Source organism: Haliotis asinina, chromosome 16 (genome assembly GCF_037392515.1).
Source record: "Haliotis asinina isolate JCU_RB_2024 chromosome 16, JCU_Hal_asi_v2, whole genome shotgun sequence".
Classification (NCBI taxonomy): domain Eukaryota; kingdom Metazoa; phylum Mollusca; class Gastropoda; order Lepetellida; family Haliotidae; genus Haliotis; species Haliotis asinina.
In genome coordinates, this window is record NC_090295.1 from 46,919,533 (window position 1) to 46,945,008 (window position 25,476).

Here is a 25,476-nt window from a genome sequence, read left to right on the forward strand (position 1 = left end):
TGGTGTGTAGAGTTGCATTCTAGTTTAGGGTGGGAGAGGTAGGGTCTTGAGCTCAAATGCTGGTTTTATCATTGATTTGCACTTCACTATACTGGTGAACACCTGCATGGTTGTTTGACTTCCTTTCACATGAAGTCTGCAATCCATGATGTAACTAGAATATTGTTTAAAGCCATATTATACTCACTCACTCACTCACTCACTCACTCACTCACTCACTCACTCACTCACTCACTCGAAGTAATAGATTGGCTCTGGAATGACATATTCCTTAACGTGTGATTATTAGCGTCACTGTCATCATGATTATACTCAGTGATCGAAATAACGGCCTACCCGACTGCCCGTGGCCGGTAAATTTTTAGTCGGGCTGCCTAGAAATTCTCTCCACCAGCCCGATTGTCTGGCTGAAGCTTTTAAGGTTGACCTACTTTCAGTTCGCTCTCTGCTATCTGTAGTCACATGGTTTAAAAAGAACCAATCAAAGAGAGGGTTACTTAAAGGTGGGGAGGCAACTTTTGAGTTGAAAAATTACTTCAATCACTGATTATACTTGACTTTCAGGATAAGAAGAGTCCTCGCTCAACAAGTGCTCCTGAGGTCAAGCAAGAAAGTGCTAGTAACCATGACAATAGCCAGTCTCAGTCTCCAAAGCCTGCTGTGAAACCAAGTCAGGAACCTAAGAGAATAGATCCCACGAAATCTGTGCAGTTCGGAGATGTGTCGCAAAATATTAATGACTCGAACAGTGCTCCTGTTGAACAGAAATTAAACACTATGAGTGTGCATTCAGAACCTGGCAAGAAAGTTAAGGGTGGACTGCCCACAGCAGATAGTGATCCCTTGGACAGGTTAAAGGAGGCTGCGGAGAACATGGTTGCTGAAATGACAGCTGAGGTACAAGATGTGTGGGGAGAGGTGTGTGAGAATCTTCCAAGCATCTTGTCCTTGTGTCAGTGCTTTTGTGCTGGAAAGGAGAAAACGGGTTGTGTATTGGCCTGTTCATATGTGGTGCCACATTGACTTTGATACCAAGGGGATGTGGTCATAGAGTGGCTTAAAGTGTGATATGGGTTTTAGGTCACATTTGGGTGCCCTAATCATGTGGGTACAGTGTTTCCGCAACACAATTTTGACCAGTGCAAAGTTTTAGTGTCTGGTAATTTCAAATAATCATAGTATATTTTTGTAGCACCTATTTTCCAACTTTAGGCTGCTCAAGGTAGAGTATTTACATGCTTGTTGGAACAGGAAAGTTTTAAGACAGTTCTGGAAGGATTGTTAAGAGCTTGATGTTTTATGATCAAATGGTAGGTTGCTCCACAAGGTGGCAGCATTTTTAGAGACGTCACGATCAGCAAGTTTAGTGGATTTTGAGGGAACCGAGAGATTGTATACATTCTGAGATTGGAGATATCGTCCTGGTGCATAAATACCAGTGGAAACACTGGAGTAGAATGTCATGCGCAAGCTGCCTGTATGATGTCGGCGTTGTGCCTTTGAGATAGCATTGGTGCCAATGTGATGTTACTATAATGTCTTTTGAACATTGGTAACAGTGTGATATGGTTGTGAGATCTCAATGGGGTTTAGAATGCCAAACGACTTTGGTGCCAGTGTGCGATTGGAAGGGTGCCACAGGGATGATGGTGCCAGTACACTCCCTGGGGGCATGGTGGGCAAGCTTAGGTGCTTAGCTAGTGATCCAGTGAGTTTGAGGATCAAGTCCATCTGGGTGTGAAAACCTTGGAGTCAACTTTGTGTACAGACTCTTTCAGTGTTGTCACAACCCCTAGTGTACAGTACACAGGTCTGTCCACTTAAGAGCCCAGAATAAGTGCAAACACCTAGTTACAGGTACAGCAAGGTGCAGTATAACTTAGACAAAGTACTGTGACTATGTGTCAAAGTCCATCCAGCTATGAATTGGTACCTGTTAGGATGGAAAAGATACATTAACTTTGTGCACCTAGTGGAGGCAAGAGTTCAGTGGTAACAAGGGAGTTGAGATTGGTAATACATTGTGCTCCTGAGATTCATATCTAATGATAGAGGGAAAAACAAAGAAACATGCTTTGAGTATACATGTGGGATGGACAGTAGTGCTATACAAATAGCCATACATACATATACATACGGGATCCTAACTGTTTAAAAAATACTGCAGGGGAAAAATGTTTGATGTAGTTATTTGGAATTAGAATCTTATTAGTGTTATCGGGTTAGTCAGAGGTTGATGTTGCTTGTGGTAGGAAAAGTTTTCATGAGATGAAAATGATGTTTTCTAATCAGGATGAAGAGAACAGGTTACAGAGAGGGCCAGTGGACCCTCGGACTCAAGGTGTTCCTCTGAGTCATGAAGAGTCCCTCAAGTGGTTTTACAGGGACCCCCAAGGAGATGTTCAAGGTATATGCACCTATACCCATGAGGACATTTCATGTGAAACACATTTATGTCCCTATAAACTGTTATCCCCCTGCATATATTGCTGGGGAATATAGTCAAGCTCTCGTCCATCCATCCATCCACTGCAGTCATTTTATTTCCAGAGTATAACTGTTCAATGTTTCTCAACCCAAATTTGTAGATGTATTAAGCAGAGCCTGAAGTGGTGCATGTTGCCAGAGAAACAATTTGGATTTAATATCAAGAAGGGATGGATTTCATTCTGAAGCATGACACAAAAGAAGTTCAATACCTATCAACAGAACTTGGCAAATATATGAGACAGATCCCAAAATGGTGCATTTTGCTCTTTGCGGATTTTGGGCATTTTAATTTTTTTCTCAATTTCAATGGAAATAATTTTAACTTGGTCTCAAAAGAGAGTGGTGACCTGTTTTCAGAGCACTACTCAGAAGCAGCAATTAGAATTAAAGTTGAAGCTGACTGAAAACCATTCAGGCTGCTTTTATTTTCTGCAAGTACTTTGGGATAACATTGCTAAAAAAATACTTTCCATATCTTTCAACAAAACTTGGTTTTGGTTATTTACAGAATTTTGGTATTTATGTTTTCATGATTTCCATTGACACAATGTGGGCGAGGGGGGTTTCTCATCTTTTGATGACTCTTGTTTTCTGAAGGAAATTCACACAACTGCTTTCATCCTGACCTCGTCACTAAAATTGTGATATCTGAGGACAGAGATGACTGCAAGTAATGGGATGCTCCTACAGAAGTTTGCCTAGTTTAAGATACATGCTTTGCTTGCAGCTGTAGCATCACCGTAAACTTGCAGGTCTCAGCATGCTCATGAAAAAACTGGAGGAAAACATATTTTACAATTAATAAGATGAACAAGCATATTTTCTGCTCTGCAGATCCTGGAATCAGATTATAACCAAACTCATCCCCTCACTCACTTTTCAGGTCCCTTTAATCCAGAGGAGATGGCCCAATGGTTTAGTGCTGGTTACTTTACAATGAGTCTTCTGGTTAAAAGGGGATGTGATGAACGATTCCAGCAGTTGGGTAAGTACGGATTCCGTCACCATACAAATTGTGTCTACATTCTGTTTATCGCAAGCCCGGGATGATCTGGGTTAAAAATTGGTCTGCAGTAACCCATGTTTGTCTTAAAAATCGACTGACAGGATTGGATCCCAGTTGCAAAGATCGATGCTCATGCGGTTGATCACAGGATTGTCTGATCCAGACTTGATAATTTACAGACCACTGCCATAAAGCAGGAAATTTACTGATTGTGGTGTTAACTGAACTTGCTGACCCACTCTGTTGATCACTGGATTGTCTGGTATTTAATGATTGCTGATGTTAATGACGGTGTTGTTGGGCATTGACAACCTCTTGTCTAGTGGATAGAACATGTCCAGAGTTAGGAAGTTGGTCACTTCAGGTCTCTGGCCATTGGTCGCATCATACAATTTTCAAACACATTTCACCTCCCTGATGTTTGTGTGATTTCAGGAGAACTGATAAAGAGGTGGGGCCGAGTTCCATTCCTAGCTGGCCCCACACCACCTCCATTACTGGTAAGATGGACCTTCACGTTCCTTGTCTTTTTATCATACCTGTCAAAGTTGATATTTACATATATGACCAATATAGATAGAAAGAAACTAGATTATCAGTGGATAAATATTTTATCCTTTTATGTTTCAGTATGTTGAAAATATATCAGTGTTCAAAATACATCAATGTTGAAAATACATCCATTTCATCTTTCACCCTCATTGTTACTCTCTCTTCTGATGCCAGAACATCCCAGTCTCAGTGTCCAATAATGAAGCCCCTGTAAAACAGACTCCTACCCCCCAGCAGCCAACGCCCACTCCTCCACCCCCTCAGGACCTACTTGGAATCATACCTCAACAGTTTCTCCTTCAACAGCTCATGCAGCAGCAGATGCTCATGAGGTAAGTGGACAGAACAAAATCTTATGTACCTCAAATATTTGTACAACACTGTTTGTTCCAGGAAGGGGCTTTGAGATAGCCTAGAGGATAAAGTGTTCACTCACGGTGTCAAGGCTGGATACCCCCCCCCCACATGGGTTCAATGAGAAGCCCATTTCCCACTGTGTTATGGCTTTGTAGGTTCTAAAAGATTAAAAAACTTTAACTCACTCACTCGTATTGTTCCAGTACAGAACCCCATGCTAGTTGTTGCACACCATGGATCAGATGGGTACAATATGTCAAAATGTCTTGCACACACGCCATGAATCTTTCTTCACCCCATGAACCTCTTTTAAAGACTGAGTTATCTTTCTTCACCCATTAAATCATTGAGATGAATGTTATTGTCAGCCTCTAACCCATTGATGCTCTAAATGTTGTGTCTATTTCATAACGGGAACATTATATTTTATGTGCAATAAATGATTTTGAATAATTCGATTATTCAGACAACAAACCCCGATCTTGCAGCTTATGTTATTAATGTCTGTTTTAGTGGATTTTGAATCTATGCATAGTATTTTTCATTGAGTAGGAGTGTGAAGTCTTCAGAGTCCAAGATGAAGGAGTTTGTTATTTCAGGCAAATGCAGGTTCAGATGATGACTCAGATGCAAGATCAGGATTCGTTCAAGACTATGTCTCCACCGCAGCAGCAACAGATGGTGATGCAGATGTTGATGCAGACACAACCAATGTTTATGCAGCAACTTCAGCAGCTACAGCAACTACAGCAACAACAACAGCAACAACAGCAGAACAGGCTGTCCCCACAGTGAGTGACATGTTGCCAATAGGGATTTAATTATGGATGTTTTGTCCACAAAGTGTAACTTACCACCGACAGTCTGACATTTGAACGTATTCATGCAAGAATGGCAGTGTCAGTTGTGTATAGCGTGGAGTTGATAAATTTTGATGTAAAGGAATCAAACATTGTCTTAGCCGTGTTCCATATATCCTATTGCAGAATTCAAAGAGGTTGCTATTTTGACCATGCACCTCATTTTTCTTTTCGGTTTTGAAGAGGTGTCCAGCCACATGTTCGTAATAAGAATTCACTAGTTGGATTGGGTGCTCTGACCTGATGACTTGGTACTGTTGTGTTACTGTACCCAGGTATGAATCATATTGATCACTTGATTGTATGGTCCTGACTACAATGTGTGCTGGCTTTCATATATCTCAGTTAATGTTGCATATGTCATCTAACTTACACAAGGAGATGATACTGTTACGAAACTGTAACAGTATAGGTTATATGGACACTCCCATTGTGTTCCAGGCCGCAGGCAGCAGAGGGCACCCCTACTACCTCCCACCCAGCATATCACATGCCCCAGTCTGGCCCTGCTGTAGAAGGGGAGGGGCACCCTCCAGGAGGACAAGGTAATACCACTACACCATGAACTCACCCATGATATGAGATCAACAACTCAGTCACATGGATCTTGTCATAATCACAGAATAAAGGATTAAAGACATTGGATTTCTTTTATATTCATCAAACTATCTAATACAAATCCGAATTCACTGTTTTAATGTTTGTGTGTTCTTTAGTTAAGAACTTTGTACACATAAGTGATTCCATTGAAACAGTTATGGGTCATGAAATTTAACAACTAGACAAGCTTCTTTCATGTTACTATATCCTTTCAACAACACTGTTACTTATCTAGAAACTTTGCTGCAAAGGTTTATTGTCGGAGTGTATGTATTTCAGCTGCTTGGTCTCAGCCCAGCAGTGTGTGGGACCTGGAAACTCCACCTAGTGACATGTCACCTAACACTATTAACCAGCAGCAACTGGAAAAACTGCAAGCTGTGAGTATTCTCAATACTAGAAAGATAACGCTGGATGTATGTTACAGCTTTCCCGATTTGTCCATCATTTGCTGACTGTTACAGTTATAAGCTGGACCTGTTGCATTAATGCTAAAGTTGTTGAAGTACCATGTGTATATCCCACAACCTTAGGTTAAGTTTCTCATGATTTCACAGTAAACCGATTGGTTTTAACCATATTGGATGTACAAATATCTCTAAGTTAGGTCAACATGTAGATAGTGTGGGTGTTTGCCTATCGAGACAGGTAGCAGCTATTTATATTCACATGAGTCAAGTGTTATGTTTTTTCCTGGCAGAGTGGGTATAGGTAGTTCAGTAGATGAGTCTTTGTAGTACACTGGGGGAGAGTAGTGTCCTCAGCTGTGTCAGAATCTCATGCTGTACCCTGATTATGATCCTAGGTTTCATTACCATACCCTTACACATAGGCTTCACCTACTTGTGAATACTAAGGATAATTCCAGGCTTCCTGCTCAAAACACACAAATGATGGTCAAAGTGCACTTTCTGATTATTATTACCCCAGATAACCCAAGCTGCCTTTGAGGTGCAGGAGGTTAATTGTCCCATTTTCTGCTGGGGGTACAGAGGCAGTTTTTAACAAACTCCTTTGCCTGAGGTGGCACGACAGGTATCACCTGGGATATTGTTGTAGGGGACGACTGAAGTCCTAGAAACTCTGAGCCATTCTGGGACTCTCCTTGCCTAACACTGTTTATCTTAACTGATTTGTAACCTAAGCTGTATGCACATTGCTACACACATGCTCCATTATTACACTGAGTTGATATAACAGAAATGTTGTTCAGTCTATGTTAAACTCACCTTTCTCAGTCACTCTTACGTCAGATATTTGCCCTCAAGTACTTGTTGACATGTGTTCCTTGACAGACAGTATATTAACCTGTCTCTTGTCTGATCCAGCAACAGAAAGCAGAGGAAATACGCAGGAAGCAGGAGGAGGAAGAAGAGAGACGTCGTCAGATAGAGATGCAGAGAACTCAGGAAGAGCTGAAGAGACAGCAGGAGGAGATCGCCATGGAGAGAGAGAAGATGATACGCGAGAAGAAGGAGCTGGAGAGACAGAGGCAGGCTGAAATAAAGGTAAGCCTACCTTGCTTGAACAGCTGATGTCTACTGAAATGATGAAAGGAATGTCAGACACATCATTAAATTTGTGTCTGAGAAGTTCAATGGTTCCTTGTGTTCTAACAGCTGCTAATGATTCACTTATTAAGCATCCACTGCATATTGGTAAAAGCATTCTCTCATCATACTAAAGACCCAGGTTCTATTCCCAAAGGGTACAATATGTGAAGCCCATTTCTGGGGTACTCTGACATGATATTGCTTGAATATTGTTAAAATCGATGTAAAACTAAATTCAACTCTCTCACCTTCATATTTATGTCCTCAAAGAACTATCATTTTTGTTATCCTGACTCTTGCCTTTTATGTTTATCTCCTATGCAAATGAGGGAGAGTCTAGAAATGTTTCTAGTAATGAGATCTATTGCTGCCATTGATGCTTAGCCAAGTGTGTGTAATTCTGATTTGATATGTCCAGTCTGTAAAGATGATGTTGCAAGATTGCTTACTTTCTATGAAGCGTATGGAAGAAATTCGTCGTCGAGAGGAAGAGGAATTAAGGCGACAAATGGAAGAAGAACGTAAACGTGAAGAAGAACGAATGAGAGAGGAGCAGCGTCGCCGAGAAGAGGAGCTTGCTCTCCAGAGAGAAGAGGAAGCTCGAAGGAAGCAAGAAGAAGAAAGGAAGAGAATTATGGAGGAAGAGAGGAGGCGCCAGGAGGAGATCCATAGACAGCAGATGGAGGAAGAGCACAAGAAACAGGTGAGTAGCTTTATCAGAGCACAGGATAAAACACTGATCTCCCTTAATTGTGTGTACTGTCCACTTTGATTGGAATAGGTTTAAGCTTTCCACAATAAACAAGTCTGATTTTCAGAATTTGTTAAGTGTATATTTAAATATTTTTTCAAAAATGAGGACTGTGAATTGTGACAAGAAAGCAGATTTTCATTAGCTTGAGAAGAGTTGAAATGGCCTGCATTCCTATTTACTTTTCTCTTTAAAATTACATAGGTTGCCATTGGTTAATAAGGTAGCACCACTGAAGTATTAAACTCTCCGTAATGATTTGAAATGATGCTGATGGAGTGCATGTGGTCAGGAGTATAGGTGAAGTTCTCAAAATAGAACAATGAAAATACTTTAAGATTTGCTCTGTGTGCATTGAATAAGCCCACCCATATTGGTTGGTCATAGACCTGCAGAAATTTTGCTGAGAGTGTGAAAATATAACTGTTTAAGAGTGTTAAAGACAATAAAAGTTACGTGTGTATTACATGCGGCAACTGTTTTGTGTAGGAGATGTTGCGGCAGCAGGAGCTGCAGAGACAGCAAGAGGAGATGCTGCAAGAGCAACAGCGCGAGGAGGAAAGGCAGCGGGAGATACTCAGACAACAGGTACAGCTCAGTTATAGATCACGTCTTGGGCTTAGGTTAGAACTGGTGGTCTGCAGTCTTAAGCTTGTCGAAGGCTGAAACCGGACCTGGTGGTGGCTTAGGGAATGACCTGATAGCATGTCATTAACACTAATGCTGTGGGTTGACATTCATGCCATCAATCACTGGTTTGATTTATTAGTAGTTTAATGATGTATTGAACTATCACAGAAATTGCAATTGTTTCTTCCTGCAATGTAACTGAATCAACACACATTTCCTCTATGATTGTACTATATCAATGTAGAATGTATAGACTGTCATACTAGTTCTTTCAAGTCACATTAGACAGATACTGAGTACTAAGAGCTCATTGTTGTTCCCTTTACGTGACATCTTCTCATTCAAAATGTAAGGGCCAAATGCACTAGTATGTTCTGTATTTATCACATACCCTAAATCTGTTGCAGTAGCTGGCGCCTACTGAAATATTGTTTCAATAAAGTGGGCAGCTCTTTTTTACTATTTGTAAAGTAAAATGGCCCCAAAGTCACTCTTAGTCCCTGCCATCATGAAGCTGCTTTTAGCGTTGTCAGAATGAAGTTCAGCTGGAAATTGGGGTGGTTGTGTTGCTGAGTGGTCAAAGTATTCGCTCATCATGTCGAAGGCTCTGGTGTGAAGCCCGTTTCTGGTGTCCCCTGCTGTGCTGTTTCTTGAATGTAGCTAAAAGTGGCATAAAACCATACTCACTTATGGAAATATTGCCTTCCCTACAGCTTGAAACAAGTCCTATCTGAACTGTTCATTGAAAAGTAAGATAAGACAATGAATGTACTCCTGGTTGAACATTGTGCATAGAAAATCTGAAATATTGACAGTGAAATTTTGGCAAAGTCTTTAAACCTACCTTCATTCGTTTACTTTTGTTCTAGGAGCTGCAGCGTCAGGAACAACAGAAACTTCAGCAAGAGGCACTAAGACGTCTGCAGCAGCAACAACAAGAACAGTTGGCTCGAATGCAGGTAGACAAACTGATATCATGTTTGAAACATTGAGTGATCAAAGGGGTTTTTAATTCTCAGTAAAATTGATGACAAGTTATACTTGATATCCCTGTGCAGATTCTGTGGAACCTGTATCGATTCCCACTTCCACAAACCTATGAAGGTCTGGGTTAGAATTGGTCTTCAGCAGCCCATGCTTGGCATAAGAGGCGACTTATGGTATTGTGTAGTCAGGGTGACTGACTTGGTTGATACATGTCATCGGTTCCCATGTGGGTATATCAGTGCTTGTGCTGTTGATGACTGGATGATATGGTCCAGGTTTCATTATTTACAGACTGCCACCATATAGCTGGAATATGGCTGAGTGTGGCATTAAACAGCAAACTAACAAAAGAGACTACGTCCACATGCTTATTTACGACAAGGATGTTTTTGTTTGATGGGTCACACATCACCGCACCTTAATGGTATGGATATTCACTCTTGCTTTCCCTCCGTAATTTCTGGGGTCTTGAATAATTATATACAGGTTGTCATGGTATTTTCAGAATATTGTTGACTGTATTTTGAAATAGCAACAAATTGTGGATTGTTTACTTGATTTGGTTTGTCTGTTTTATGCTAGCTTCCACCAACTGCACAGTGGGCGAGTCAGCTGCAACAGCGGGAGACGAACGAGGGAAAATCCCTGGCTGAGATACAGCAGGAGGAGGAGAGGCAGATGCAGGAGAGAGAAGTGAGTTGGGGGATACACAGGGATTTTGTATACTGAAAGTGAGTTGGTGGGAAACACAGGGATTTTGTATACTGAGTGTGAGTTGGTGGGATACACAGGGATTTTGTATACTGAAAGTGAGTTGGTGGGATACACAGGGATTTTGTATACTGAGAGTGAGTTGGTGGGATACACAGGGATTTTGTATACTGAAAGTGAGTTGGTGGGATACACAGGGATTTTGTATACTGAAAGTGAGTTGGTGGGATACACAGGGATTTTGTATACTGAAAGTGAGTTGGTGGGATACACAGGGATTTTGTATACTGAGAGTGAGTTGGTAGGATACACAGGGATTTTGTATATACTGAAAGTGAGTTGGGGGATACACAGGGATTTTGTATACTGAAAGAGAGCTGGGGGATACACAGGGATTTTGTATATCCTGAAAGTGAGTTGGGGGGATTCACAGGGATTTTGTATACTGAAAGAGAGCTGGGGGATACACAGGGATTTTGTATATCCTGAAAGTGAGTTGGGGGATACACAGGGATTTTGTATACTGAAAGTGAGTTGGGGGATACACAGGGATTTTGTATACTGAAAGTGAGTTGGGGGATACACAGGGATTTTGTATACTGAAAGTGAGTTGGGGGATTCACAGGGATTTTGTATATCCTGAATGTGAGTTGGGGGATACACAGGGATTTTGTATACTGAAAGTGAGTTGGGGGATTCACAGGGATTTTGTATACTGAAAGAGAGCTGGGGGATACACAGGGATTTTGTATATCCTGAAAGTGAGTTGGGGGATACACAGGGATTTTGTATACTGAAAGTGAGTTGGGGGATACACAGGGATTTTGTATACTGAAAGTGAGTTGGGGGATACACAGGGATTTTGTATACTGAAAGTGAGTTGGGGGATTCACAGGGATTTTGTATATCCTGAACGTGAGTTGGGGGATACACAGGGATTTTGTATACTGAAAGTGAGTTGGGGGATACACAGGGATTTTGTTTACTGAAAGTGAGTTGGGGGATACACAGGGATTTTGTATATCCTGAAAGTGAGTTGGTGGGACACACAGGGATTTTGTATATACTGAAAGTGAGTTGGGGGGGATACACAGGGATTTTGTATACTGAAAGTGAGTTGGGGGATACACAGGGATTTTGTATACTGAAAGTGAGTTGGGGGATACACAGGGATTTTGTATACTGAAAGTGAGTTGGGGGATTCACAGGGATTTTGTATATCCTGAAAGTGAGTTGGGGGATACACAGGGATTTTGTATACTGAAAGTGAGTTGGGGGATACACAGGGATTTTGTTTACTGAAAGTGAGTTGGGGGATACACAGGGATTTTGTATATCCTGAAAGTGAGTTGGTGGGACACACAGGGATTTTGTATATACTGAAAGTGAGTTGGGGGGGATACACAGGCCTTTTGTATACACTGAAAGTGAGTTGGGGGATACACAGGGATTTTGTATACTGAAAGTGAGTTGGGGGATACACAGGGATTTTGTATATCCTGAAAGTGAGTTGGTGGGACACACAGGGATTTTGTATATACTGAAAGTGAGTTGGGGGGGATACACAGGCCTTTTGTATACACTGAAAGTGAGTTGTGGATGTTCAACTCAAGGAGAGACGTGAGTTGGGAGGTGTTACAAAAGAGGTTGCAGGTCATCTCTGGTCTACATCAGAAGACAAAAGTGATTTTCGGAGTGCACTGACAGAAAAAGCGACGTATTTCTCTGAAGCGTGTGAAAGATTGAAATTGATGGGTTGTTAGTAGATATGAATGACAGTGTTAAGGAATGCCTGTAGCATTAGCCAGTAACATTGAAGTGAACTGGTGATGTACTGAAATGATAGTAGTGTGACTTGATACTGTCTCAAACAACAAAGTTGAAAAGGAATATCAGTAATGACATAGTAACTTCTACTAAAGACAATTTGGTTTTGTTTCAGCGCCAACTTGAGATTCAGAGGCAGCAAATGTTTGCAATCCAACAACAACAGCAACAACAGCAGCAACAACAGCAGAAGTCATGGGGAGGACAAATGTAAGTAGTTCTCCATCTTATGAGATAATACATATAGAATCGTTCTACACCACAAGCTTGCATATTCAGACAATTATTACAGTCTGTCTGACTAGCATTGTGCTGATGTTCATTCATTTAATGTCCTGGTTGACTTACCACAGACCTAATTATTAACAAGCTGTTGCAATATTGTGCTCAGTATGCAGATCAATAATCAGAGCTGATTAATCAATCAGTTATTGATGGTAAACCCCACTGTAAAACTCATGTATGCAATAACAGAACACAGTCATATAATTGTACAAATGAAACCGGCACAATTACAGTCATCCCTTGCAATAACGCGATACCACGTATTCGGTTAAACTGTGGGGTAATCCGTGGCTCCCATAAAAAAAGTTGAACTGTGATCACACCCCGTCACGAAATCGAAAATAACTCATCAACAAATCCGCTGTTGTGCTCATATAAATTACGTAAACTAGTGAAATTCAGTGCGGATGGCAACTGATGCTTAAAACATGACAGCATTGTAGTAGTAACTTATGAAAGACAAGACATGCTGAGTTAACGACAAGTACTTACAATGTTTGCTGTGATGCAACACACCGCGCTGTAGCACGGAAAAACACACATGGTGTCAGAAACCACATTTTATTTGATTAAATTCAATCCCAATTTTATGTATTAAAACTGTTGACAGAAACAATGGAAACACTGTTAGAGAATGGTGTTACCTCATTCCATACGCGTACAACTTCTGCTTACCACATTCGCGAGGGTCCCTCTTTCGCGCCCACCGTGATAGCACCAATTTCACATTATTCTTAGCAATCACAAACAGATTAATCCATGGACTCCGAGACCCATGTTAGTAACTCATTGAAAGCATTTTCAACAATTAAATGTCAACATTTTGTTTGTTTACAATCAGAGCTGCAAGTACAGTGGTGACTTCTACTGTCTGCAACGTACAATGTGTCCAGACTGGTAACAGCCTGTGTTCATTGTCATGTTAAATATGGTTGCAGAAAACATGTATTATATACTAGTCAGATAGCAATGTAAAATAATCTGTTACAATAACTGCTTAATATGTAAAATATTCTGATAATGGAATAGAATTTCCTTCATGTAATATTACCTGATCGTTTTTGCCTGAATCACGGTACATTGGACCAAAACATCTGTGCATCGTTATTTCCGTCTTAGTTGAATAACAGCAAAGATGTACATTAACATGAATGTACATCTTTGATAACAGGTAGCATAACAGAAACAACAATTAAATTATCATGTCTAGTGATTTTTGATTGTAAGTTTCCCGTACATATATATGTTGTCATTTTCTGAAGTTTGTTCATTTTAACTTTCTACGATACGAAATATTTTTGACTGGGCACAGTTCACGAAATAGCAGTTTTGTTATGCCCTTGGAAAACACGATTTTACTTGGCCTTTGTTCCACATTGTGTAATAGGTACTATAACACGGGGTCATCCGTGGACCCCAAGACCTGCGTTATGGCCAGGGATGACTGTAATACTATCAGGACACTCAAGAATGTTTTCTGTTATGATACAGACATGAGTTATTTACATTTCAGTTGAGAGTCTTTATCAGATTCTCATAACATTGAGATACATGCTTTTCATAGATTTATTTGAAGTATATGTTTATATGAGTATTGGTTTCTCTTACAAGTAGATCATCTTGCTGATACAAGCTAAATCAGTCAATTGACCGATCACTGAAGCACTTGTTGCATAATAGCATAATATTGTACACAGACAACAATTTGCTCACTTGTTTCTCCAGTCATTATGAAAGAATAGGTCACAGGTACATTCATTATATCCATGATGATGATCAGAATGGCAGTAGATTGGGGAAGATTGCACGCTTCCCAAATGTCAAGAATCAACTGAGGATGGGGTGATAAGCAAGGATGTTAAAGGCACTTTCTTTATTGTAATTCGTGTCACAGCACCCGTGAAAATCAGTTGTCTCTCTGTCTGTCTGTCCATCCATCTATCATTCCGTAATCATTTTGTTTCCGGGGCATAACTCAGAAACCATTCAATATTTTTCGGCAAACATTGGTAGATATGTGTGGCAGACTCCCAAGCGGTGCCTTTTGCTATTTACAGGTTAGTGTCATTTATTATGTTCTCTGTTTCCATGGAAATGTTTCAGACTTACTCTCAAAATGGGAGGGATGGGCTTCGTTTCCGGAGCATAACTCAAAAAGTGTTCAATATTTATGCTGCAAAACTTGTTACATACATCAGTCAGAACCTAAAATGGTGCATTTTGCTATTTACAGGTTTTTTTTGATTTCATAGTTTTTCAGTTTCCATGAAAACAATTCAGACTTTGTCTCAAAAGTGAGTTTCATTTCCAGAGCACATCTCAAAAAGTTCCTAATATATGTGGCAGACCCCAACGTGGTACCTTTTGCTATTTACAGGTTTTTGTGATTTATAATTTTCTGGGTTTCCATGGAAACGTTCTGGACTTAGTCTCAAAATGGAAGGATGGGCTTCGTTTCTTGAGCACAACTCAAAAACTTAAAAATATCTTTCTGCAAAACATGGCAGATATGAAGGGGAGACCCTAAAGTGGTGCCTTTTGCTATTTACAGATTTTTGTGATTTATCATTTTCTGGGTTTCCATGGAAACGTTTCTGACTTAGTTTCAAAATGGAGGAGGGATGGGCTTTTTTTCAGAGGACAACTAGAAAACTATTTAATATCTTACAGCAAAACTTGGCAAACCGCAGAGTGGTGCCTTTTTCTATTTACAAAGTTTTGACATTTTTATTTTTTCAAACAATTCGGACTTACTCTCAAAATGGAAGGATATAGGCTTTGTTTCCAGAGCACAACTGGAAAACCATTTCATATCTGTAAACAGATCTTGGCAGATATATGAGACAGATCTTGAAGTGCTGCCTTTTGCTGTTTACAGATATATGGCATTTATATTTTTCATGACTTCCATGGAAACTATTCAAACTTAATCTAAGAAAACGTCAAGTAACTGTCAGATGATTTGTCCTTTCAAATATGTGGGGGCCGGGGGGGGATATGTCATCTTCTGATAACTCTTGTTGACTCATGTTATCATCTCACAATTACGCAGATTGATGGTCATGATGTTGATCACTGGTTTGTCTGGTCCAGACTAGATAATTTACAGACAGCCACCCTAGAGTTGGAATATTGCTAACTCACACTCGCTCGCTTGCTCACTCACTCATTCACTTATCGCCACTTGTGCATTAAACCACATGTCCTCTGATCTGTCTGTTGGCATGAGAATGTGAGAGTTTTTACACACTATGCTGTGACACTCTGTCTTACAGGACTGTGAACCAGGCTGCTACAAACACACTGAAGTCACTGCTGGACATTCAGGAGGAACAAAAAGCCAAACAGTTAGACCAAAACAAGAAGAAAGCCAAACAAGTTCAACCCACTCCGCCCAAGGTATGCAGCAATACAACCCTTATGGTACCTTGTTACCTTTGAGAGACAGATCTGAATAAATAACCACGGTACTGATCCACAAAACATTCATAACACTACCCTCTGTCGTAACTCAATAGTTAACCATAGGCGTACGATTGTCGTAGCACGAAGAAAGGTTTGTGGATTGGGTTCCAGCTCCAGGTGCTTGACCAAAGAGGAGATAAATCACTATCGGAAGTGTTACCCTATGACAGTATTGTGTTCATGCTGTTGACCACTACTGATCTGCACAAGATTTTTTCATTTACATGTCTGTGTATTACTGAGATGAAACGGTATTCTCTCAATCCTGTTACGTGTATGCAGATATCCATTTTATACTGCTTGACATATCTTTTCAAAACTTCATCCAGATACCTGATGATTTACAAACGAAATGTCACATCTGGCCTATTGAAAAGTAGACATGAACTTGGTAGTTTGAACTTACATGATATGTGTAAAAAATTGAGTAAGTATCTAAGGAATTCCAGAACCCTGAATAATATTCTCAGTACTGAAGAGAAATTAAAAATTAAAATGGATTTCTGTGAAGTGAGATGATACCAAGACTCCTCTCCCCACAGAATACAGCTGCCACCATGTCTACACCCAGCATGTGGAGCAATGTGGCCAGCAATGGTGCTCAGCCCTCAGGGTGGGGAGGAAACGCTGTGTGGAAGACAGACAAGGCTGGTGGACTGGGGTTCTGGGATGATGCTGTGATATCTTCAGGAAGGTCAGCAGTTAAAGAGAAAGAAAGGTTTGTAAGGAAATTCCGCAACTTTTCCTTCTCAAAGACGCATTTCCCCCACTTGCTTGTTAATTCAAGGATGTAGACCACTACAAGCAAGTGTATCCTTTATTTTATCTGAGTTAGACATCCCATCACTGAATTTAAACTAATTATACCTGATTAAATTTAAACTATTAATCATGAGCAGTTTTAGCTAAAATTCATTTGGGTTAATTTTTTTTGTGTGTTGGATAGATGTATTCATTGTCAATCTTAAGTCTTACTCGAGCCATTCTTTTACAGCGGGGAGTTTCCTGCGCTTGGGGGCAAGAAACGAAACCAACAGAACAATAATGCAACATCCAGTGCTTCGGCAGCAGCAGTTGCTGCCGCTGCTGCAAACCGCAACAGACAGACTAAACCAAAGAAAGAGGAGGTAAGCAAAGTGTTCACACATTATAAACCCATGAATATTCTCGTTAGACTGATTAGTCTTCAGTAATCCATAATTGTCGTAGGAGGGGACTAATTGGATTGAGTGGTAACACTCGCTGACTTGGTTGACACGTCATTGATGGCCATTTGCTGTTTATAATTGGATTGTCTGGTCTAGACCCAGTTATTTACAAACTACTCCTATATAGTTGGAATGTTCCGGAGTGTGCCATAAAACTCACTTACTCACGCTCACATAATAAAGTTAAAATGTCTAGAAACAGGTTTAGTCCACTTGGTCTTTTACTGAGCTTGCACAGCTGAACTTGAAGAGCAAAATTCATAGTGGTCTTTGTTGTAACTTAACTGTATGACAGTTTGAAGTGTAAGGACTGCAAGGCTTGTGCCAGTTTCTGTTGCTGCACTTACTGATGGAACTTCATGCAGCTGCAGCCAAGTTCAATCCCTGGTGCTGTAATATATGAACAAGGCCCCAGAGTTACTTTCCTTGGGAAATCCTTACACCTGTTCAAGTCCATATTACCAACCCACATGAGTCTCTGTTGTCTCCCAAGAATTGTGGAACAAACTGCCTTCCAAACTGAGTAATTTTAGAAGTACTACTTTTTTTTATCCCTGCAATGCATTTTGCAGGGGGGTATAAAAAAGCATTCAGTCTGTCCTTGTGTCCACTGAAATTGGTGGTAGTGCTCTTTTCTGGAGAACTCTAAAAGTGTTCACTATTTCTTCACCAAACTTCACACATATATTGGTCTAGTGGTGTACTGGTACCTTTTGATAGTTTTGGAATTCTGAACGAAATATTTTTGTAGTTTTCATGGCCACATGTTTGACGTAGACTGAAATTGTGGTCTTTTCAGGAGCAGAACATGTAAAACCTTTCATTACTGTTCATCCACTTTTCTATATACACACCAAAACATTTGGCATAATCATAACTTGTAGACATATTCATGAAGTACATTTTGCCATTGAAGGGGCTATTGACGACTGTCTTCTTGTATGACTGTTTGTTTGCATAAATAGCACTTTACAGATACATCATCTCATGTTGTCTTTTTTTTTCTATAATAATGAACAAATCTGGTGCCTCCTCCAGAGATTTGTGAAGAACAGGTCAACAGCTTGTTGTCTCACCACTGTCAGATAAAATATTGCTTGATAGTTCTCATCTTTGGAGTTGATATCACAGAATTTCTTTTCATAGAGCTCTTCTTTGGGGTACATATATGCAGTTTATTTGAACGAACATGTGACAGTTGTAACAATGTTTTAATGAAATATTGTAAGATACACACACACAACCACCAGGTGGCGGTACCTCCAGTACGGAAATTTCAACTATTTTCTTTGTTATATATCTATCTGATATGACTTCCAGCATATGTGTTTGTAATTGCAACGAGTAATAATTTGTGTTACAGGATACAGTGCAAAAGTTGTTTCAGTCAGCGCGGCCTGTTGATGATTTCACTCAATGGTGTGAGAAGGCACTAGCAGGGCTGGCATCTTCCGTGGATGGTAGGTTGTGTAGAAACTTGCCTGTGTTCACCAGGGAATGGGTGACATAGAGTTGTGTCCCTTTGTCAGGCCAGGACCCACTTAGCACAGTTCCTCTTTGATATCATTCATGCTGATAAGGGCTTTTACTAAGGTAGTTCACATCAAACATTACTGTTTCTTGATCATTTCCTCCATTTTGGACCTGATATGGCATAATGCAACTGAAATTCTGATCAAAACGAAAAATGAGATCACGCCTCACTCAAACTTTTTGACAAAAGAATTTTACATTTGACTTTTGTCCATTTGAGGCAAAGTTAATATGGACGTGTTCACAAGATTGTCAGTCTGAGACAACTTAAAATCAGGGTAGGTTTGTTCATTTTATGTAATCCATGCTTGTGGTTCTCCATAGTTGTGAACCCCAATTGTGTAGAACAGTGCTCATGATGTTGATCTCTGTATTGTTAGACTCAGACTGGATTATGTACAGATTGCCACCATGTAGCTGGAATATTGCTGAGTTTGGCATAAAACTAAACTCACTCACACACTCACTCACTCATGAGCTTAAATGTGAGAAGGCCTGGTGCCTATTTATCTTCTATCCTCTACTCATTTGGTTATGACTGTCTGTTCGTCCGTAATCATTTTGTTTCTGGAGAATAGCTTCAAAACCATTCAATATTTTTCAGCAAAAAATGGTACATATATTTTACAGCACCAAATGTGGTGCCTTTTACTATTTACAGATTTTTTTCATTTTTATTTTTCTTGCTTTTTTATGGAAATTATTTTAACTTAGTCTCAAGCCAAGGGGTGACCTTCTTTTCCAGAGCACAACTCAAAAAGGTTCAATATCTTTGAACTAAATTGATATATCAAGCATTTGCTAAAGTGGTCCCTTTTGCTATTTACAGATTTTTGTTCTTTTTATTTTTCCTGGTTTACATAGAAACGATTCGGACAAGATGTCTTTCAGCAGATCTTGGCAGATATATGAGAGATCTTGAAGTGGTGCCTTTGCTATTTGCAGATACAATACATTTATATTTTTCATGATTTCCATGGAACGGATTCAGACTTAGTCTAAAAAACATCAAGTAACTGTCAAATGATTATTCCTTTCAAATATATGGGAGCTGGGAAGATATGTCATCTGATGACTTGTCTATTTTTTTTTCAGTTCCAACATTCATTGCCTTTCTTCAAGAGGTGGATTCTCCATATGAGGTATGAATTGCAGTCCATTGTGAAAAACATTATAAAAGTAATATGTATTATATACTGGTGCCATGGTTGGATCTGCTGATTCGATCCATCAGGCCCTGAGGGTGTGGTGAGGTATCCATGTGCTGGAAGAGTTTACTTGTCACTCAGAACTCGCTGGTTCCCCACCTGTGTCCCATGTGGTCAGTGTGTGACTCCGGTATCTGGTGTCCCCCTTCCGTGATATTGCTGGAATAATGCTAAAAGTGCTGTACCAATAAACTCCCTCACTCAGATTGTTGTATAAAGTACACCCTCCCATATGTCTGTTTTCCAAAGACCATTCAGCTTATGTGACCCATGGTGAAGACAAGAGACTTCAGTTCTTCTTCATTACACTCAATGCAGTCAAAATATACGTTCTGTTTATGCGCACCTTGAAATTTATGACCACTGTCACTTCCTTGAATTTGTTAACACAATGTTGTACATGCTATAGCATATTTATGTTAAGGTACATGACTATGTGAGGTCTTACCTTGGGGAGTCTGGTGCTGCAAAGGAGTTTGGTCGGCAGTTCCTGGAGAAACGGAGCCAGTATAAGCAGAAAGCCAGACTTGAGAGACAGCAGGAAGAGGTGGGTACCTTGCATATTGATCTGAGACACAAGTGATTATGAATTGTCTGATAACAGGATGGTATAGGTACTCAGGCCTGTACTACTGACATCAGGGATGTATCTGATAACAGGGTGGTGTGGATACCAGACTTGTAATACTGACATCAGGGATGTATCTGTAAGAGGTAGGAACTTAATCATTTAGTGTTATGTGATTAGTTTGAATGTGTAAATGGGTGTCATCAAAAGAAAGATAATCACAAATGATATTTTCTATAAGAAAAAAAAGAAGTGTAGTCCATTAATGTTACGTAAAGGAGAAATATTTTGTCTGTAATGTACCAAACAGTATGTTGTTTGTTGTTTGCAGGACAGTATTTGGGGCCCAGCACCTGCAGTGAACCCGAAAGAAGCTCGGTCCAGCAACAACAATGACGCCGAGTCTGCAGCCCGCAACAAGAACAAGAAGAAGAAGGGCAAGATGCAGAAGATTGACAAGAGCATCCTCGGCTTCACGGTCCATGCTGACCCCACACGAGTCAACGCTGGCGAGATCGAGAATGTGGACTGAACACTGGTGCTATGAAATGTGGTCTTTCCTTTACTTCTGTTGCCAAGATTGTTGCAATGTTGGACCTGCTGTTTGCAAAACTGGACACAGTCCAGTTGAGACTGGAGATCATTTCCTCATTGCTTGTTACTTGCAAAATTGTCCTCCAGATTTCAGTCTTGGCACAGATATTGAACGAAAATGGTGACTATCTGGTGTGCTAGTATGTAGTAAACTGATTAAGATGCGTACTCCAATGCTGGTGCCTCAGACTGCTTGTGCTGATGTGACCCCACAGCAACAGACTTGTGTACCCAATGAAAGGAAATGAGGCAGACACCACTTGCTATCTGCCTGTTGGTGATGGAATATGATTGGTGAATGGTGGACCCGGTCAGGTTTCCTACATCAGGGGTCGGGTCATCCCAGCCAACACATAGTCCAAACCTGAAGCAAATATCTGTGATACTAAATACTATTTTCCATCGTCAAAGGGTGCTGCACTACAGGGAAAGTAACAAGGAGGGAAGAAATCTGAAGAATGTTAATACTTAAAGATAATACTAGTACATCATGCACCGCTTACGCTGCTTGATGAACTGCAACATGACACAACGACGCAGCTCAGGCCTCTCTTTGCTGTAACGACATGGAGCTGGTCGGTGTCCCAAGTCAATACATTCTTTCTCCAATATATACTGACAAGGTGCTTGTGCCTTTGTTATTTTAATGCATGTTGGTATTCTTTAGTGAAAATATTGTTCCAGAGAAAACGAGTACTTAAACAGGGTGAATTTTAGATGAATTTGCCAGGGATCACAATGTTAAGTCTTTATGGAGCACACGATAGCCTGAATATTTTCTGTATTTCTTAACCGTACTTTTATTGTTATTGCATAATTATCCAAAGTGGATACTTGGCTTTTATATACTCTCTCTGCTCGGATAACTCGGCCTATGTGGGATTTGTTGTTTTTTAATTAATGTATAATGTTACTAGTTCATACAAATTTCGGCTGTTCAGGGAAGAATTTGTTTCATTCATCAAACTGCTGTAACAGCAATAACCTGGCTTAATTCAGTCCCAAATATTGACTCACAGTAATTTAGACATTTATGTAAAAATGTGATCCTTGTTTTTGTTCAGGTGGACTTTTGTTTGCTGAATGAAATTTGATGTTGCACAAATGAAGTCCCACCTGTGAAAAATAATCACCAAAATTTGAACCCAAGAATTCTGCTGTATGTTCTTATCCATCATTTTGACGCAAGCAAATGACTGGAGAAAGAATGTGGCTCTGAACATGATGTTTAGATTTTAAAATCTGTAGGGAAAGTTGGAATTTTTGTGAATGACGTTCATGAAAGATAATGGAAAGCAATGTGACCGTATACATAGAACTCAGTATGGAATCTTTTTAAATGAATTCTTGCTCTTTTGGTTTATCCATCTCGCAACCTTTGTTAGTTGAATCAGTTCAGCAGATATAGTCATCCACTTGCATGTGGCAGTGAACATTTTTCAGGGACCTGTTTGATAAAGCTTTTGTAGCGCTATGACTGTAAGAGTATAGGAGGTATGTCAGTCGTAGCACTGTGATAGCTTTCTAAAACATGGCCCAGCTCCTGTAATTATGAAATACAGTCATGGTTATCTCCAGGGTGATTGGGGAATTGTAGTGATGAAAGTGCTCATTCATCATGCTTAAGTCCTTGTCCGATTCCCCACATGATACAATGTGTGAAACCCATTTCTGGTGTCCCCAACTGTGATATTGCTGGAATATTGCTAGAATATTGCTAGTAGCGTCTTAAAACTAAACTTTCTCAATTTTACCTTGTCTGCCATCTTCAAGGAGGATTGCCTAACTTTGTCAAAGCATAACCATTTTAAAAGCTTTATCAAAGTATTGCTCTATTTGTATCACCTTAGTTGATCAGTGACACTACACTACTCAACTTTTGGTAGGGATTATCGGGTATGTCAGGTGTATGTAAATACTTGACGTACTATGAGAACTATTTTTGTGTATCCTATAAATAAGAAAATCTTCCCATCAAAAGGGTTGTAGTATATAATGTCACCAGTAGCATGCCCAGGTCTAAATGCCACTCAACGATCAAAACCCACATTATAGGGAAGTTGTGGAAATTGTTGGTGAAGGTTTTTCTCCAGTCAGTTTGATTTTTCCCGGCAACTAATTTAGTTGGCTGTATGGGGAAAATGAAATTTTTGACATCTAGTTCAGCGACCCTGCGGAAACAATATCGGGTAGTTTTTGAAATTAAGTAGGAGAACCAAGGCAAAGGGAAGGCAATGATTTAGTGCTCCCTTGATATGCCACAAGAGATAATCACAAGGATCCCATAGTTTCTAACATTGCTAAATATAAAAACTCTATATCACTTCAAATATTTATTCATTTTTAGATAAAAACTGACATTTTCAAAACATTTGTATGGAAGACTTCATATCTTAAATATTATCTTGTTGATTAATCATTGTTCCTAAGTCATTTCATTGTACAAGTTTGGAAGTGTTCGGAGTTCCAATGCTGCCCAAGTGTATAACATGCCATGAAGATTCCACCTCATCCAGTAGCTAGAAGCAGAACCTCTGCTTTCACAACACTCCCATCTCCAAGAAGGACGTTTCCAATTGAACTATGCATAATGTTCAGCATATCTTGTCTGAATGATTGTATTGTACTGGAGTTAAATGATATACACAATGTACATACGTCGTGTTAAGAACCATTGATATTGCAAGGGTTAGAAAATGTCATGTTGTAATTGGGAATACACTTTTTTAGTAAATTACAGATTCTAGTTCTTTTGTTTGGGTTGAGGCCCATTCAGGATTCAAACCCACGCCCTCAACGTCGGGCACCTAATCACCAGCTCACAAAGTCAGCCACCAAACACCCTCAGCCACCATGGCTTTAGATTTCATGCAGTATCTGTTTTACAGACATGGCTGTTTTAGTTAAAAGATATGAACACTACTCAAGAAAATTCATTTGACTAGACTGATTAACTTGTGGTCGTTTGAAAAATATTTTGTAATCCAACATCTTTATTTCAGTTATGAATCACAAGATTCAGGTACATTTTAGTCAAAGACATTTTTCTTGATACTGGTATCTATAATGCACAGAACAGTTTAAGCATAGTGAACAATTAAGATTACAAACGATATATGTATGAGCTTCAAGATTGACTCTCCGTTTGTTCTTGCAGAGGATAAAATATCTTTTAACCCTTGCTTTGTAAACATGGTTAATGCATTGTCACACATTGTGATTTTATTTGTTAAAAGCTGCATGTATTTCACTGAACTCTTCATTAAATTGGTTTCAGATTGTGTGCTTAGAAGTGCATAATATGTGTACGATCACAAGTTTGGGCTATGGTAATTCAGCCCAAATGCCTGTATTTACATCCTTTGAATAATTAATCCTTGCTTTTATTTTGCATACTTAGAGTCAAGTTTCCACTGTATTGTTGAAATGCAGATGAAAACAAGCTTTAAACTGTAAGATATACATACACTCTTACCTTCATAGGTATTGTCCATGAGTGTGAGGAAATGTCCAGCATGTTTTAACCAGCAACTTGTATGGGTATTCCGTGGTCACAGTGTCAATATCTTGTTATTTAGACTGATAATTAGTGGTTTGTCACGTCAGATTCCATTATAATACAGCTGTCATTTTGCTGTTGTGGCATAAATCCACATTCATTCAGTAGAAATGCCAAAAGCATTTACCAGATATCAGCACATTTCGGTTCACCAATACCATGTCAAGTGTAAATGTCAGATTAAATAACTGTTAGCATTTTGATTTGATGCTTCACAGTGTAATGCTTTAAAATCTTAATCTACTTTCTTCATTATTATTTTGTGAGTTGATTGATTTCTTCTTTTTTCAAAATAGCTAAGTATCCTATTTCTGTCCCTGTATAATCTTATGATGCTCATAAAATGTAACGTTTGAAAAGCCTACTGCAGTTGTGAATTACATATTTAATAGCTTTAGTGATAGTTCTTTAAAGATTAGGTAACTTTTGTTATCTGTGTGAAAAAGGTTTCATTGCCCCGAACAAACAATCCAGCATTAGCTGTGTCACTTTGCCAAATAATCGGCACCAGTTACTTCCCCTGTTTTGCTAGTTATCTCCCTTGCTCCATGCTGAGCTTTATATGTTTCAGTCAGTCACACATCATTTTCAATTGTCATGGAAAGAGATTATGGGTTGTCTCATATTTGATGTTTGTGTTAAAACAGTCTTTCTCATGGAGTACCAATGCCTTGGATTACAGAATTCTTCCTGATCATCATTTGAAGTGCAAAATATGTCATATTTGGAATT

General features: G+C 39.6%; 1 protein-coding gene across 1 annotated transcript in view; it reads left to right on the forward strand.

The window, feature by feature from the left end:
- LOC137267510 (GRB10-interacting GYF protein 2-like) overlaps positions 1-21,620 on the forward strand; it is a 35,505-nt gene extending 13,885 nt beyond the window's left edge. Inside the window, exons 10-30 of the mRNA XM_067801982.1 lie at positions 565-897; positions 2,293-2,407; positions 3,374-3,475; positions 3,932-3,996; positions 4,223-4,380; positions 5,005-5,196; positions 5,707-5,810; positions 6,145-6,245; positions 7,194-7,373; positions 7,879-8,121; positions 8,659-8,757; positions 9,669-9,758; positions 10,369-10,479; positions 12,440-12,534; positions 15,885-16,008; positions 16,617-16,792; positions 17,069-17,201; positions 18,646-18,742; positions 19,911-19,957; positions 20,448-20,570; positions 20,923-21,620. Of these exons, the coding sequence (XP_067658083.1) occupies positions 565-897; positions 2,293-2,407; positions 3,374-3,475; positions 3,932-3,996; positions 4,223-4,380; positions 5,005-5,196; positions 5,707-5,810; positions 6,145-6,245; positions 7,194-7,373; positions 7,879-8,121; positions 8,659-8,757; positions 9,669-9,758; positions 10,369-10,479; positions 12,440-12,534; positions 15,885-16,008; positions 16,617-16,792; positions 17,069-17,201; positions 18,646-18,742; positions 19,911-19,957; positions 20,448-20,570; positions 20,923-21,123 (2,889 nt within the window). The 3' untranslated portion in view covers positions 21,124-21,620. The remainder of the gene's footprint in view (positions 1-564; positions 898-2,292; positions 2,408-3,373; positions 3,476-3,931; positions 3,997-4,222; positions 4,381-5,004; positions 5,197-5,706; positions 5,811-6,144; positions 6,246-7,193; positions 7,374-7,878; positions 8,122-8,658; positions 8,758-9,668; positions 9,759-10,368; positions 10,480-12,439; positions 12,535-15,884; positions 16,009-16,616; positions 16,793-17,068; positions 17,202-18,645; positions 18,743-19,910; positions 19,958-20,447; positions 20,571-20,922) is intronic.
- Positions 21,621-25,476: the final 3,856 nt, after the last annotated feature.